The 17712-nt window shown below is 40.4% G+C and overlaps 1 protein-coding gene across 1 annotated transcript in view; it reads left to right on the top strand.

The window, feature by feature from the left end:
* The window catches only part of MACROD2 (mono-ADP ribosylhydrolase 2), a 2256418-nt gene that overhangs the window by 2123530 nt on the left and 115176 nt on the right, over positions 1-17712 (top strand). Inside the window, exons 12-13 of the mRNA XM_053574070.1 lie at positions 11315-11377; positions 15705-15773. Coding sequence (XP_053430045.1) covers positions 11315-11377; positions 15705-15773 — 132 coding nt within the window. The remainder of the gene's footprint in view (positions 1-11314; positions 11378-15704; positions 15774-17712) is intronic.

Below are 17712 nucleotides of genomic sequence, written 5' to 3'. Positions count from 1 at the left end.
AGCACATTCAGAAGGAGAAGCCACTGCACACACAGAAGTGGGAGGTGAGTGCCAAGCCAGGACGGCGGTGAGGGGGGGGAGGGGTCGAAAGCACCAGCTACATTTCTACCTGTCCCACTGCACTCTCAACTCCACAGCTGTTTTCCTCGTGAGTTTTCTCTAGAGCAGCATTGTCCAACAGAAACATAACATGAGTCATAAGAGCATATGTCATTTTAAATTTTTGAGAAGCCTTCTTTAAAAAGTAAAAAAATCGGGTGACATTAAGTTTAACTCTATACTTTATTTCACCCAATATTTCCCAAATATCATTTCAACTTGTTTGTGAAAATTTGCTAATGAGACATATTATAATTTTTGTACTGTCTTCAAAATCTGATTTGTATTTTACATTTACAGTTCAACTCAGTTTGGACCTGTTGTCATTTTGAGTGCCCAATAGACACATATGGCTAGCAGCCATCAGAGTGGGCAGAACTGCTCTGTGGGACAGAGTCTTGTCGAGGGAGAACATTCAGTAAATATTTGCTTAGTGACAAAAGGCACAACTGGAGCAGTGCCTCCTCTGAGAAATTGTCCCTGACCACTCAGAACTAGAATTAGGTGCTTAACCTGAGAGTACCCACTGCCTTCCCTGTTTCCCAAGACTATGGTACTTGGCTGAGGTTGTGAGTTCACTACCTCTCCAGTAAGCTCCTAGCACCTTGTTAATTCCTACGTGGGAGTTCACAGTGAACCCCAACACAGTGTCCAGAGCACAAGAAACTTCTCCAATGGTTTCCTTGGCAATGAATACATTTTAAGATAAAGTGATCTAATTGTAAACCCTTAGTAAAAATTTAGTGAAAAGGTAAATTTTATACCTTTACTTTACAAAAAAAATCTACCTTTCTTTTTATTTCTAAGACATTTAGAGTAGTGTCAAAGGATTTTTCAATTTGTGGCTACAGAGATTCAGAAGCTGGGAAATGAACACTTCAGTGATGAAGCCAAGAGTGAGATGTTCATGGCCATATTTAATAAAAATAAGTCATATCGTACTTTCTATTCTTACCCATTAATACTCTAAAGCCCAGACCAACGATTCTCAATGTGTGGCTCCCAGACCCATAGAGGCTGCATCACCTGGGAGTTGGTTGGAAATGAGGATGTTCAGACTCCAATCCAGATCCACTGACCTAGAGCCCAATAGTCAGTGTTAAATAAGCCCACCATGGGCTTCTGACACACAGTTGACATTCAAGAAGCAGTACTCCAGAGAGTGTAACTTCCAAATTACTCCTTTAGAAGGAAAGCATGCTGTTGTAAGGACAGTGTCCTGGGCCTAAAACTTCACCCCCCCAAAATGTGCTCTACACTCTGCCTAAAGCTGTGTGGTTCTCCACTTGCAAATGATTTTCATGTTAAGTACAGGTAATATGCTAAAATTTGTTCTGGTACGATGTCAAATAGCAATTAGCAAAACATTTGGTCAAACAAAACCATTGCTGGCAATCTGTAAAGAGAGAGAAAATACATGTTGTTTTTGTAGTTGTCAGGCAACTTTGGGGTGGTTGATGAGTTTTGTCATCTATGGGATTGTAATTAGGGTAAGGGCACAGTTTTATAAAAACTTCATATGAATTATGGAAGACTCATACATTGTTTTCATCTTAAACTTCAAAATTCCAAATCAGCATCTTAAAATTTTTACTTCCAACACATAAAATAGCATGTCTCAACAAAGAAAGAACAAATATTTTAAAGGAGGAAAGTGACATAAAAACAAAAATGAAGGCTTTTATTTCCTGTGATCATGCAAGGCTGCCCATAACTTAAGATATATGTGTATTGACTTGTACCCTGGAGAGGGAATAAATTAGGCTATCTGGAAAAGGAGAGGCTTTTCCGTTGGGACAGGCCCAAAGGACTCTTGGACTCACACATGTATATCTTCAATCAGTAACTTCCTAAAGAAATATTTGGACGATGCCAAGTGGAGAACCAGACCAGTTACTCATTTTACTCAGCTCAAAGACCCAACTTCTTATCTATATATGTGAGATAAACTTTTACATTTTTCTCTCAGTAATCATCTGTAGCCCCATTTCCACTTTGTGCAGGCAGGCACTGCTGTGCCCAGGTCGCAGGGTACCCCTCATAAATCACCAGAAGACCAAGTCCGATGCAAAAGCAAGAGGTAGTTTATTCACAAGCTCAGGCTTGGGCTTCTCCATTCCTGACGCAGCAGGAGAGCAGAGAAGCCCCCACCGCAGAGGGAAGAGCAGTTTTAAGAATACAGAAAGGAAAAAGGGAGGGGGGGATGGGGCTTAGGGAACTAGACAGTGTTTGACTTGGGCTGATTGCTTAGGGGAAAGATTTACTACTACTGGGGCCAAGGGTGGATGCCGTTATCACTGGGGCAGACATACTGGAGCTGGGGGTGGAGGAGGAAGCAGGTTGCCTATCACCTTTGGTACGTAGTTGCAAATTGAAGGCTGTGGGGCAAAGTGGGGTCAGTGAAGGCTGTGAGACAAAATGGAGTTAGATTTAACAAAATGGAGTTAGCTTGGTCCTTTCACTACCTCTCATGAAACCTTTCCATCCCTTTCTCTCTTGTCAGCCCCCAAAAGAAAAGGATTTTTGTCTTTAGAACAGCCTAATTTATTCCTTCTTCAGCAATTTGAACTTTGTAGGTATTCAACAACATTAATTGATGACAAAGATATCTAATGCCTTTTGAATATATTCATGGGATGCTTCTTCTATTTGAAGGATGTCTTTATATACTTTCAATTCTTCAGCAAAAAAGCAAAAAAAAATTTTTTTTTCATCTTTCCACTTCTGTATTTAACATCTGCACAGAGCGCAATGTATGCCTGTTTTAAACAAATGTGTGGGTGCTCTGGCTATCTTGATTCAGGAACATAAATGATGATACAGAGAAATGGATTTTTTAGAAGAAATCCTTAACCTTAGGGCTTGAAATTAATGGAAAAATGCAGCTGCTGTTTTTTTTTTTTTTTTTGGAGAAAGAGAGGAATTCTCATTGTAATGCTATTATTGTCCATAATTTTCCCAGTTATGGAGTTGACACTAGATTCTTCTATATCTGAGAACTGCCATAATTTGTGGTCTATTCATTGGCATACATCAACTAGTAGAATAACCATTAAGTGTCTGCTTAAGTTGATTTCTCACCTCAGTTACCCCATGAAGTCACTGGAAGACTTAGGGAAAGTTGTGTAATTCCTACTTGTTGGTTTATTGAAAAAAACAGCCACATTAATATATTTCTTATTATTGTCTTTCCTTAATAGTTATTGATGGTATACAGGGTGCTTTGTATCTCTGCAGGGCGGTACAACTTCCCCAGGGAAGGCTGTGCTAATGAATAGTGTTTATAAAGTACTCGGAAAGCCTTGGATTAAAAATGAACCGTATCAGAGTAAAAGTATCTGTATTAGCATGCCATATGGGAGAACCATATGTTATCTATTAAGAGGATACATGCGATATTGAAAATAGCTCTCTGGTACATTGCCTTGTACTATTTTTATATTAAGAAATGCCACAGCAAGGTTTAGTATGCCGGGGTTATACCTTCAATGTTGAAATGCTATAAAATTCAATCCTTCTGCAGATATTTGTTGAGCTCTTTCCTTTTCGAGTACTTGGCTCTTTGCTTATCCTTGTACAAAATATATGGAAGGGACCGTTGGATACTACTAATGTGTTTCCTCTCCTTGCACATGTGTCACACTTAAATCTTCCTTAACAGACTCACAGGTTTGAAACATAACAGCTTCAATTAGATCCTCTCCTTCTACATGGACAACTATGCTGTTTCAAGATGTGCTTCAAGAGATAAGGGTGAGAAAGCTGTCCTCTCTGTCCCATAACTGAAGACCAATCCATGAGTCTTACACCCTCTCAGTGAATGGGGCATGGTCCTAATACTGTTTGAGTTTACTTGGGATAAAACAGGCAGTGAGGAGAGCACTGCCCAACATTTTCCCAAACTGGCCACACGTGCTTCACCACCTTCCCAGGAGGTTTTATGTCATTAGTTTGGAGAAACACATCTTAACAAGTTCCACACAAAATATCTCCTGGTCTACAGAAGGGATTCCTTTTAGCTAACTGCTGTCATAAGAAAACAAAATGGTAATAGCTCTATGATAACAAGAGCCTGAATTCTTCTGTCTGGACCACCTTTCTTGAAAAGTTCTGCCCCACGTGACACATGAACCTCATACTTCATAAGTAACTCAAGAAGATCTTGGGATAGAAGATAACTTTCTGCTTTTTCTTTCTGATTAATTTGTAAACTAGCCAAGCAAGGCCAATTAAGGCAAGAGCATAGTTTATTAATTGACAAATATTTGTTGAACCCTTACTATGAGCTCATTCTAGGTCCTCAGGAGACATCAGTGAACGAAGTACACAAAGATCCCTTGTCTCGCCGAGCTTATATTTAATGGGGGCCTGGTACACATAAACAATGAACATCATATCTGCCTAAATTGCATGATATGAGATATTGAAAGATGACAGACAATTGAAAAACTGAAGAAAATTGGGATAAGCAGGATGGAGTGTGAGATGATAGAATCTACCATGGAGGGTTCAGCATAGACTTCGGTGAAAAAGGCACATTTGAGCAGAGACTTGAAGGGTCTGGGGAGAAAGCACTCCAGGCAGAGGGATGGGGGCAGAGAGCCCCGTGAGCTGGAGGAATAGCACAGAGGCCAGCCTGGCTGGAGCCAGTGAGTGTGAAGGCACTAGATGGGAATGAAGGTAGGAAGAGAACAGAAGTCACCACCGCGCAGGGTCCTGCAGCCATCAGAGCACTTTAGCAGCAGAGTGGTGAGAGGGGCCTTATGTTTTAAAAGAAACTGGCTCCTAGGCTGAGAATAGACTTTAAGGACAAGAAGTAAAGTAGTAACACATTGGAAAGTGATTGCCACCACCCAGGAGAGGGGGACAGGGACAGAGGCTGGACCAGGTGGTGCTGGCAAAGCATATAGACTCTGATTGTTTTCCCTATCCCTCACACATTTGATTTTTTAGGAACCCTTAGTTGAGATCCAAGAGAAATGAAATTTTTAAACTAATCCACAATGCAATGAAATTCAAGAAGAAGTTCAGATAGATGTCATACCTTATCTATGCAGAAAACCGAAATAGAATTTAAGCAAAATGAGGAGGAGGAGGCAGAAGAGGAGGAGGAGGAGAAGGAGGAGGAGGAGGAGGAGGAGAAGAAATAATGAAGTTTCCTTTTTAATCCCTTGACAAGTGTTTATGGAGCCCTAATGGATTTGGGCATAGCACTGGGTGCCTAGCACAGCACAGAAGCAAGAAGGGGCATCTCTTTCTGCAGAGGATGTACAAGTTAGCTCATGCAGTTGAGCAGAGGTCATAGGAGTCTGCAGGGCAAGTAAGAGAAAGATCAGGATTTGGCTTAATCTGAACCTGAGTTTGAGTCCCAGCTCTGCCACTAACTGTGTGACTTTGGAGAAATGACTTATCTCTTGCAACCTTGATTTCTTCTCCTATAAACATGGAGATCAAAGTCTGACTCAGTAGGCCTGTTGCAGGATGCAGGATGACACGTGAGGTGCCTGAGCATAGAAATGTCTGGAGCCAAGGAGCTGCCTAGTGAGAAGCAGCTCCCAGCCCTGTTAGCTGGTGACTACTCAGCCTCACGGCTGTCCATCTGTCTGTCTGGACACCTTTTCATCTGCACTACCAGGCACACATCAGGCTTTTCATTAAAATGAGGCAGCCAACTCAGAAACTTTTCGAAGAGTAAGCTAGTAAAATAGATCAACAAGCTAATGACACCTCCAGATCAAAACTTTTAATGTTTGGAACTATCCTTTCCTTCTTCCTGAAGCCATGAAGTAGAGGTGGGCAAGGCATGCATTCACCATGAGGGAGCTGGCTGGTGATGGTGCAAACACTCAGCACAGAGCCCGGCAGAGGCAGGAGCATCTCTGTCCCCAAATGAAGGAGACTGAAGAGACACAAGAATCAAATGCTATGTATGGTCCTAGATTGCTGTGGCTTAGGCAGTAGTATTATCATTGATATTAATCTCTTGATCTTGATCTTGATGGTCATATTGTAGCTATGAAAGAGAATGTCCTTGTTTGTAGAACATACACCCTAAAGATTCAAAGCTGATGACAGTGATTAGGGGCTGATTACTTGTTCTCAGTGGCTCAGGGAAAAAAAAGAAAGTTTAGTGTACTGTTCTTGCAACTTTCTGTTATCTAAAATTATATCTTTGGCATCAGAACAAAAAAGCTTGAAGTTGTAACCTTGCAGCCACCTGACTTAAGTGCCAGAGGGGTGATTCTCAATGTTCTTTGTATTGTATGTTAACTTTACACTTCCTGCATTTGTGCTGGCCCATAAATTTAATTCTCTTATCCAGACAACAAATATCAGTTATGTTTCCAGGGAAGCAATACTGGGATCTGGCATCAGCTGACTGGGTTAAAATTGTCCATCTCTATGGTGGAATCTTACTTAATATCTCTGTGTCTCAGTTTTCCCATTCATGAAACATAGATATAATTCCTACCTCATATGCTTTTATGAGAATCAAATTTGATAATCTCTGCAAAGCAGTTAAGCACCGAGTGAGTGGAACATATGCAGAACTCAGTAAATGTTAGCTAGTATTAACTAGAATCATCCTGTTGCCAAGATAGCTCTGCAGTTAAACAAAACATAAACATTATTATATTGATGGCAGTACACACTCCCTAAGAGCAACCCTTTCTTAGATAAGCTAAGCTTATTTTTCAAATGTGTGTCTTCTAGAGAATTTTGGAAAACATGAGATGAAAATATATAGATGGAGGAAAATGCAATATTAAAGACTGAATTCTTTAGAAATAATAGAGTGCTAACATTAAAAAAGGTAACTTCAAGCCTTCTTGAGCTGAGAAAAATAAACATACCATATGTATTAATCAGCTATTGCTATAATAATGTCGTAGCAATCACCCAAAATGTACTTTCACCCAAAGTACAAATTACCCAAAATGTACTTTCCTACCAAATAATATTCTCAGGCTCTGCTAGTTGATTATGGTTTGATTGATGTAGGCTGGGCTCAGCCGGCTGGTTGTGCTTCAAGCTGTGAGTTGTCCACACATGGCTTCAGACCATAACTTAGTCCAAGTCCATTTCATGTACCTCTCATCCTCCTGCAGCTACAGGGGCGCCCTCTTATATGGAAAATGTCAGAAGCACAAGCACCAAATCTAATTATGCAGCATATGAAATAAGCTCGTTGTTTACATGGCATTTCATTAGCCAAATCAAGTCACATGGCCAAGTCCATCATCAATGGGATGGAAATATTCTCTGCCCACAGTGGAGGGGTGCTGACTTAACACAGAGGGTGCCAAGAAAAATGTATGTACATCTTAAGAAAGAAAAAATACTTCATTAAATTTGTAATACACAATGTGTACCAACATTTGTTATTTTGCATGTCATATATATCTCTTGTAATTGCAGAAGTCAAACTTGATTTGGGTATTACAATTTTAATACAGTTTTTTCCTTTCTTAAAATGTGTCTACATTTTTGGCACCCTCTGTATTGTAACCCTATTACCATGAAATTGAAGAATGGGAACCAATAACCCATTGAAGAATGGGGACCAATAACCCAATCTACAAACCACTGGTTTTGGATTGCCTATATTTTGCCTGTATCCAGAAATCTCAAGACCTTTATGAAAAAAGGCAAGAGTAGACCAGAAGGAAGTACACGTCAGATCATTGCCCCAGTGACAGGGATGGATTCTGATTTCCTTATCCTTTCTCTTCATATCCCCATGTACAGTTCACAAAAGAAACTACAAATATTAGGACAGCAATTTGTAATCACCAAGTCGCGATCTTGTCCTTGTAAAACTCTCCCATGCAGAGTTAAATATGGATGGCATTCTTATCATAGTCCAGCCAGTAGAATCTTCCTTCCACTTACATGAATTTGCTTTGTATTAGGAGTCTCATTTCTATAAAATTTCTGTAATATTCTCACAGACACTAAATACTTAATAAATATGGGCTTAAAGAAGGGGGAAGAGTAGAGAACGGATACTGGAAAGTGAGAAAGATGCAACCAGTGAAATCCTCCAGGTTACTCTGCTTTTCAGCACGCTCATCATGGACGTTGTGGAAATTTATTACCTGAAGTTAATGTGTGATTTTAAAGGTATATTAATTATGAGAATGTAGCTTCTGTGTGACATTTTTTAAGCTAACAAAATAGCCTGGCATTTCCCTATATTGTTTCACATTTATAGTAAGGCTTTTAAAATCCCTTTCTAAAAACCATAATTTTACATGCCCCACTCTACTTAACTTTTTATTGTTTATGTGTTTTCTGTAATGATAGCTAGACAGGCAGGGCTGATAATAGGAAAGCTTGTCCTTATCAAATACTTACCAGTCACTTTGTAACGTAACTTTTTTTTTCCCTACCAGTGGACATAACACTGTTTCACTAAGAACTCACCCATTTGAAGTATTTAAAATGGATGGGGAGTCATAAGCCAGCCAAAATGTCCTTCTAAAAGAAAGTGAAATGAATGCTAATCTAACTGCCCCAAAATGCACATGCTGGGCTGGGAAAACAAGACTTCTACGTTGGTTCCCCCTGCTGGATTTGAGGCTGTACTGTTCTGGAAATTGATGAAAGCAATATACCTGAACCTTTTTGTCCGAGGGCATGTTACTCAAATGGCAAAACCAGCATTCTTCTAGAAAGCATTTACTCTGCAATAAACATACCAAGTGTTTCTTGAGTTTGGTTTCCAAAGGGCAGAAGTGCTGCAAATAGAAAACTGTGCAGCAGAGACTCCAAGCAGAAAACAAAAGCATGCCACTCAGAGGTCTATGTTAGGGAGCACGTTGGCTCCCTAAGGGTTAAAGCCCAGGGTAAGGATAAAAGCCCAGAGCAGCAGACTAGGTAAACTGATAGACTTGTTGTTATAATACCATTAGAAAGCTAGATTTGGGGGTCTGACCACGAATTTCCTTTTTATGCATTTATAACTGCTGGACGATTCCTCACATTCCTGTGATTCAGTTGCTGTTTCTCCTTCTCTTCTTCCTCTTCTACTGTTCTTCATAAGAAAGGTCTCTATTCCCACTCTGTAGGAGAGCTGGTAACCAGACTAGTTTTTAAGGCAACCTGTCACCTGCAGACTTCAGGCCTATTGTGAAACGTGTTACAAGATCCGTCTGTTGAGGAAGAAAGAAAAGCTGGCAGGTTGCTCCTGCTTGACTCTGAGTCCATTTGGTGGGAGGAAGGGGGAAGATAGTGGCTAAGTTTTTTGCATGTGCAGTTGAATCAACTTGACCTTGGTAAGAGAGCAAGAACAGCAGAAACGACTATTTCTTCCCTAGAGCAAAGGCCAACATCATTACCTTCACAAAGAACCAGAACAGAGAAAAAGTCGGCTAATTGCATGGCCACTAAATATGCCACTTAGGCCTGGATCTGATTGCATAGAGAGCTGGCCCAGGTTCTTATGTTAGAAGCCCCATGACAGATGGCACAGTGATGAGCAAGCAGAGAGGATTCTGTCCATATTATAGATTTATTGACTGCATTCTTCACCAACTTCAGAGTCTCTCTCTTTTTTTTTTTTCCTTTTGTTATCATTCTATTATGAACTTTTCTTTCATTTAGGTCAAATCCAAATGTTTCCGTGTTTGAAATTTTATTCCATCGCTTATTTTTCAGAGCTGCTAGGTGATACGTTTCCTCTGTTTCTGAGGTTCTTCTTTCAGCTCCAGTAGCACAGGCCTCCTCTGAGGAGGTGACCCCATCCTCTTTCCTCTGGGTTAAGAACTGGCAGTATAAGGAAATAATGGATCAAAGCTCTCAAGCAAAATAAAGTTAAGTTATTTGGTCTGCTCGTGGGTGAGGGCTCAGCCGGATGATTCTTGCACTTGTTGTGGCATTGGCTGAGGTTACCGATCAGTTGCATTTAGCTGGCTAGGTCAGAAGGTTCTGGAAGGACTCACATGTCTGGTGCCTCAGCGCTCCCCCACATAGCTCTTCTCACTTTCCACGTGTCTTTCTCCACGTGGTGGACTAGCTTCAGCTTCATTACAGTACGGCACCTGGCTTCCCAGAGGCAGAAGACAGAAGCTGCCAATCCTTTGAGGACAGCTTGGAAGTCTCAGAAAATCACCTCTCCCATATTCCATTTTCCTGTATAAGTTACGGAACTGGTCAGGATTCAAAGAGAAGGGAGACAGATTCTACTTCTTGAGACACAAAGCATTTGCAGCCATCTTTAACTCACATTAATATAGCCTAGTAAATTCTGCTTCTCTGATTTTTGTACTTAACTACGTGTTTTATATTTTGTTCCTGTTCCCTTAGATAAATTTATCATTTTATTCACTTTATTTTCCAAACAGAAAGTAATTTGGAGACCCTTCCAGCAATGAATTATGAAATAGTGCTTTTACTTACCTTTGAAAGTTTCTTTTCTTCTAAACAGAAATCCACTGATATGGTACACATTTTAAAACAAAAGAAAATGTTTTTATAGCAACTTCCCACCCAAAGGGAAAGTGTTTCTATGGCACACTTCCCAAGTGAAGGAAACAACCACAACTCAGACTTTACAGATGCAAACTATGTAACCTAATTGTGTACCCCCATATTAATCTGAAATTTTATTAAAAAATAAAATTTAAAAATAGAAAATGTTTTTAAATAGTTACTACAATAGTCTCCATTGTAACTGTCCAGTTATTTATTTTTCACAGAGTTACATACTGTAGCATAAACTTGAACCAGCATGATCTATTAGAGACAAAATATTTTGTAGCATAGGTATTTTAGACTGTCAGGTGAAAGTTAAGTGAAACAGACTATTTTTGCAACATATATTGAACGGAAAAATAAAGGGTATAGAAACTTAATCAGCCAAATTTCCTTATATAGCACCTGTTACCTAAAACAAGAGAGAAAAGCAGACCGGGATTGAAATGTTTATTGCATTTTGGGAAATGGTGAGCTAGGGGACATGTTACTAGGAACTGCTGAATGAAGTTCAACGTTTCATCTAGCAAATCATGTAAGAAGGGATGAGTATGAATGCACCTGTTTATGCAGGTAATCTATCTGTTTCATGCCTTTGATTCATTTCTCTGCTTTGCTTTACGGGGAATCATGCTATGTTGGTTACAATTAATCTCAGTGCTGCATATTATCCATAAAAGGATATTTCATAAATTTACTTGATGCATTTTGTTTTTTCCCTCCATGATTTTCTTGAAAGATGAGACTGGTCCAGAGGAAAAGCAAAGTGCAGAAGAAATGGAAGGGCAGAGCCAAGAAGCAGGTGGGCTCAGATTTCTTTTGAGGAGTCTCCTAGGCCTCATCCACAGAGGTGAACAATGACTTTACTCAATGCTGTTGTCTGAAAATGCTTATACCTTTCACTAGATTAACTCCCGTGTTCATTCGGGTCCCCCTTAGGAAGCCACCTACACTGTTAGCTGTGAGTTGACGGTGCTTCCCGACAGGGCGGTACATCCTCATGTCTCATTCACTAATTCCATCTTTTCTCCCTGTAATAACAGTTTGCTTGGTAAAGTTCTAAGCGGGATTGGGGGAGGTTAGACATGCCAAGCCACAGCTTGGCTGACTTAAGTCAGGCCAACATTAGCAGATGTAGCTTGAAGGGGAAAATAGAATAAAAATAGTTTAAAGGAAATGAAGAAGAGGCTTTCCCTGCACATTGAGTGGGAGTGTTCTTTACTGATTTTCATTCAATTTTGAAGGGCCATATACTTCCAGGCACTTCTCTGCCACTGTGGAATATGTGGTCACGGAGCCTGACCGCCCACGCCCACACACACAGAGCTCTAAGTGAGATCTGATGCCTCCCCAACATCGCCCCTGTTCACTAAAGGACATGTGTCAACCTAATGCTTACAGATGCTACACAGAACTCAAGGCTCAAAAGGAATCGGACTCACCTTTGATTTATTATCTTTTTCTACACATTTTTGTACTCAGCCACATGCTCCTTTAAAAGAATGATAGACATAATCATGCAGTTACCACATTACCGCCAAAATAAAAATCCTCCTTCCCTTTAGAGTCTAAGTCATTCTCTCAGTTACAGTGAGCCCCATGGAGGGGCATTTTTGGAATAGTTGGGCTCTGTCTAAGGTGTACCAGGCTGAACTCTTGGAACTAAAACAGGTAGTGTGATAAGTTTTTCACTGAAAACTTCATACGTTAACCTTGGAGCTTTTGCTAGGGAACCAGCAGCTTTTATTATTAACCTGGAGATGGAACTGAAGAAGGCCAATCAGAGCAAGCACTGAGGTGAGGCCACAGGACCTTGTGCACCTGTTACTGGGTGGCTGGCTCCCTTTGCGGCAAAGTGGTTTGGCAATGAAATGAATTTCAGATACAGCAAACTGTTGTTACCCAACCCTCCCTCACCTGCGAACCACTCATCATCATGTTCCATAGCAGATGAGTCTCATGTGGAAAGCTGTCACTGTTTTTACCATTTGGGGCTGAGAAGTATTAGTCAATTAACTGCTGACAGTGAAGGCCATTCTCTGACTGTTGAGGTTTCTCAGGTTTTATTCACTCACTGCTGTGTCCCAAACTACCTTTATCCACACAGATTTTCCCCAAGCCCTGTATACAGACATACACACGCACACTCACTTGTGCACACACGTGCATACATATTTGCCTGTTTTCTCTATTCATGCTTTTCCCCTTAATCAACTGAAAACAGGTAGTTTATTCCTGGATTTGGGATGACCTTGCCTGTGAGCAGAGATGGTTAGAATGTCCACCGTCTTCTCCACCCCTTGAATTCGATGGTGTCATCACCACAGTGCAGCGCCTCTCACCAGAGAGCTGTAAGGCATCCCTCAGTGGCATCTCTGTCCTCCAACAAGCCGCCTGCTGGAACAGAGTCCATTAACAGGATCCATCTATGATCCTGGCTGGTGTCCATGTACATTTTTATGTTCATTTTGCTATTTCATGGCTTCCCTAATCAGAGTGCAGAGAAATTGAAGATGTGCTTCTGGTTATTTAAGCCCTTTTGACTTGCTATTATTTTTCCAAAATGAAAATATCTTCTTTTTGTTCAATATAATTTCCAGCTTCAATTTTCATTATATAATCTTGCAGGCCTCTTCCACATCATAAAAAAACAAAAAAACAAACCAAACCAAAACAAACAAAAAACCCCATAATCTCCAAACAGCATAATCTAGCAGTTTTGACTATTGTTATGATCAAATTAAATAGAAGTTGTAGGGTAATAGTCCTTTTAAAAGTCACTTTACAAATACAAGTGAAAATTTTACTGCGTCCCAGGCACTGTTACAGCACTAAGAATATGGCAACATCAATAAGGACCATATATTCTTGCTTCCTTGAAGCTTACATTTTGGTAAAGTATCCAAACGATAAACAAGTAAAAGAGGATTAAAATATCAATAGCAGTAAGTGTCTTGCAGAGAAATAAGGCAACAGAGAAGGACACAGATGGCAACTTCCATTAGCTGGATTTAGGAGGATGCTTTGAGGACGTGATCATTAAAATGAGAGATGGATAATGATGTGGTGGCACAGTCTTCTAGGTGGAGTGAACGGATCATGCAAATGACAGGTCACGTATGACTGTATATAATTTGATTTCATAAGAACTACAAAGGAAGTTAATGGAAGATTGTAAGTGTCACCCAGGCATGATCTGTTTTAAAAAGCTGGTTTTGCCTGTGAGTGAAAATAGGTCAAAAGAGGAAGAGTAAGACTCTTAGCAGGCTATTGCAGAGAAGCAGTGATGGTGGTGGCTGGAAATGGTGATGAATGGACTGATAGGTGTCACATTCTGGAAAGAAAGACATTTGGACATGCTGATGGGATAGATGACAGGTATGAGGGAAAGAGGGACCTGGAGTAAGGTTTTTAGCTTCAGTAACTATGTGGATGACATAGGAAAAACTGGCCACAGGACGCATGGCTTTTGTTGAGAAGCTCAATAGATCAGCTTTGGCCACAGTAAATTTGAAAGGACTCTTAGCCATGTGGGAGTCAGTTAGATAGGAGTCCAGATTCTCAGGGAGAGGTGTGGAGTACAGACATAGATTTGAAAGTCCCCGACCTAAGGATGACATTTAAAACCATGCGACTGGATGAGATTCTCTAGGGAGAACATATAAATAATGAAGACAAGGGACCTGGGACAAGATTACAGCTAGACACGTGGCCAGTAAAGATGGAGCAACCACAGTAAGAAAATGCTTTAAGAAGACCAGAGGAAGGACTGTGAAATGCCTCTGAGAAGTCAAGCAAGATACAAAAAGAGAAATGACCAATGGATTTGCACAGGAAGGTCAGCACCTATGATAAGACAATCCCCAGAGGAACTGTGGAGGAAAAGCTCCTCTGTATGGGTTATGGAGTGAGAAGTGACATCAACAGCAATAGCTGCTTCCAGGGAGCTTTGCTGGGACAGGAAGCAGAAAAACAGAGAGCTGTGTGACATCAGGGAAGGTTAATAGTTTTTTGTTTGTTTGTTTGTTTGTTTGTTCATTTGTACAATAGGATATTGTCCTATTAAATAGGATATTGTCATCTAAGAAAAGAAAGTAAGTCATCATCTCCAGTTATCCCCTACTAAAAATTGTATTCTCCATTCCAATGACCTATAAGTAACACCTTACACTCTGTGGACAAAAGATACACTAGAAAATATTTGTATCAGCTCCAAGTGTGTGTTAGTGATCGTGTATGTGCAAGTTACCTTTATGACCCTGTTATGGGTTCCTTTCTGAATTATGAGATATTAACCCTTCCAAATGATTTTGATAATTTCATGTCTTATACAGGGTGGACATAAAGTTCATTATAATTATATTTCATGAATTAAATTTATATTTAAATTGCACACAAACTTTATGTCCACCCTGTACTTACTGTTTTAATGTCAGCAAGCTAATTACCTGTTGTTCTGGAGGCCAAAGATGAGTAGTCACAGTGGTGCTGCTGACACTGAGAAGAGAGATCAACTCTGATGACACTAATTGATGCTGGGAGGGGGACAGAGACCTCCAAGTCCTTAGTCTCCATTTTGTTCTTGGGTGACATGAAATCTCCAAATGGCTTCCCGTGCCTTCTGCCCAATAATCCCCTTCTCCCAGGACTCTACACTGCCAGCCGTCAGAACTGCTCTCTGCAGATTGACAGCCTGGCAGAAGGGAGCAGAAATGCTGTGCTAAGAAAGACCAAACTTTTAAACACACACACACAAAAGCACTTTGTAGAAACTTGTGAGCATCTACTTTCTTTCACAGTCTACTCCTAAGAAAAATAATACATCGTCTTTAAGAGGTGAGGACGAAGCAAAATGGCAAAGGATATTATTACCTACAAATAGTATTTTTCACACACCTACACATACAAAATAGTTTGCATTACATTAGTCTCTGTCTTGCCTGAAGCTTTCTATTGGGCTAATTATAGAAGAGTCCCAGCGCACTAGCCCCTTCACAGAACATTCAGTGTCTTACAACATGAAATGAGCTCCTGTTTTCTTTGGTGGAGCAGGGAGGGAGGTTCAGGGGCAGGAAGCCACAGCTTGACAGGATGAACTATGAGTCAGTGTATCTGTTTCTGCCTTACAGATGGAGTCAACACTGCCACTGTGCCCAGCCCCGCTTCGGAAGAGGCAGTGGAAGCCTGTAAAGATGAAGGTATGAGGCTACATTACTGCATCTAAAAATTGCAAACTCTTAAAAGGCATCTATTTGGGCTTTTATATGGAAAACCGAAGCAGCAAGCAATTCTAATTCTTTCTAAGCATCTCTATCTCCAACACAATCAAATGGCCTACCCACTGACTTTTATTCCATATCTAGCCTTTTCAGAGTATACGTATTTTTACATTTCTTCCTCTGAAAAATAACTATTTAGGAAATGAGAGAATGGTCAGAGAAATTAAGTTTAGAGAAGATTATTTCAAACACCAGAATTCATTAGTTCTGCTATTTGCAGGTACTCATCGGGAAAAAGTTGGAAAGAGTAGCATCTGAAGACCACCTACACGAGCACCCTTGTCCAAGAAGGACATATTTGAAAGGCATCCTTAGAAATGAATCTTGGGCAAGAGCATTATTCTCCATTCTCTGGGCAGTTACTATGAGAAAATGTTGCTGACAAAGTATCCACAGACGAAAATTTCAAATAAAATTTTACTTTCCTAGGAGACAATTCCCTGGAATTGTCTCCTAGGAAAGTAGTGGAGACATTGATGTGGAGATTCTAGAACTTAAAACAATTATCTAAGGAAAATAAAATAGACCTTTCTTTTCTCTCTCTCCTGATTGATTGGCAAGTCCCCAAACAAAAGGGCATACAGGCATAGCTTGTGTTATCTCACTTCACCTTACCATGCTTCAAAAATACTGCATTTTTAGAAGTTGAAGGTTTGTGGCAAGCCTAGGTGGAGCGAGTCTACTGGCCCAATTTTCCCCAAAACAAGCACTTATCTCATGTCTCTATGTCATATTTTGGTATCTCTTGTTTCAGATCTTTACAGTGTCTTAAATTGTTATGGTGATCTGTAATCAGTGATCTCTGATGTCACTGTCATAATTGTTTGGGGCACCACAAACTGTGCCCATATGATGTGTTGAACTTAATTGATAAATGTTGTGTGTATTCTAACTGCTCCACCAACCAGCCACTCTCTCACCTCTTTCTTTCCATCTCTTTGGGCTGCTCCCAGTCTCTAAAACACAACAGTATTTAAATTAGGTCCGTTAGTAGCCCTGCAATGGTCTCTAGGTATCCACGTAAAAGGAAGAGTTGCACATCTCTCACTTTCAATCATAAGCTAGAAATGATTAAGCTTAGTGAAGAAGACTGCGATAAGGCTGAAAGTGAGGCCTCCTGACCCAAATAGTTGGCCAAGTGGTGACTGCAAACAAGAGTCCTTGGATAAAATTAAAGGTGCTACTTCGTGAACACATGAATGACAACAGAGCAAAACATAAGAATTTTTGCTGATATAGAGAAAATTAATGGTCTGGATAGAAGATCAAGCCAGCCACAACGTTCCCTTAAGCCAAAGCCTAACCCAAAGCTCGTGCTCCCTGGGGAAGGTGGCCAGAGCTTAAACCCTGGCTCTGCTACTCACAATTTAGATGACATTTGACAAGCAATACAAGGAATTAACAAGTAATGACAAGTAATGAGTCTTTTTGTGGTTTAGTTTTCACCTCTGTAGAGCAGGGACAATACTGTTATGTGTAGTTCACAGATAAAATAAGATAAGTCAGTTGCTTACACTGCTTGCCTGGTGCATGTGTGGTTGGACTTCCTAGGAGATGGACTGAGATGGAGATTAGGAAGCAGATGTTTATCATGGGAAGCAGAAGGATCAACACCTGTAATAGAAAAAGAAAGAAGCAGATGGTGGCACCTGTGGCTCAAAGGAATAGGGCACTGGCCCCATATAACGGAGGTGGTGGGTTCAAACCCAGCCCTGGCCAAAAAAAAATGCAAAAAAAAAAAAAAAAAAAAAGAAAAGAAGCAGAATTGGGCAGAGAGAGAAACTGAGCCACAGCACATTCTCAGAGGTCTCAGCTGCCCAGGCTGTCAGCAGTGGTGGTGAGAGAGTCACTGATAAGT

The sequence above is a fragment of the Nycticebus coucang genome, chromosome 21, assembly GCF_027406575.1.
Source record: "Nycticebus coucang isolate mNycCou1 chromosome 21, mNycCou1.pri, whole genome shotgun sequence".
In the NCBI taxonomy this organism is placed as follows: Eukaryota; Metazoa; Chordata; class Mammalia; order Primates; family Lorisidae; genus Nycticebus; species Nycticebus coucang.
This window is presented reverse-complemented; position numbering and strand designations above follow the sequence as displayed.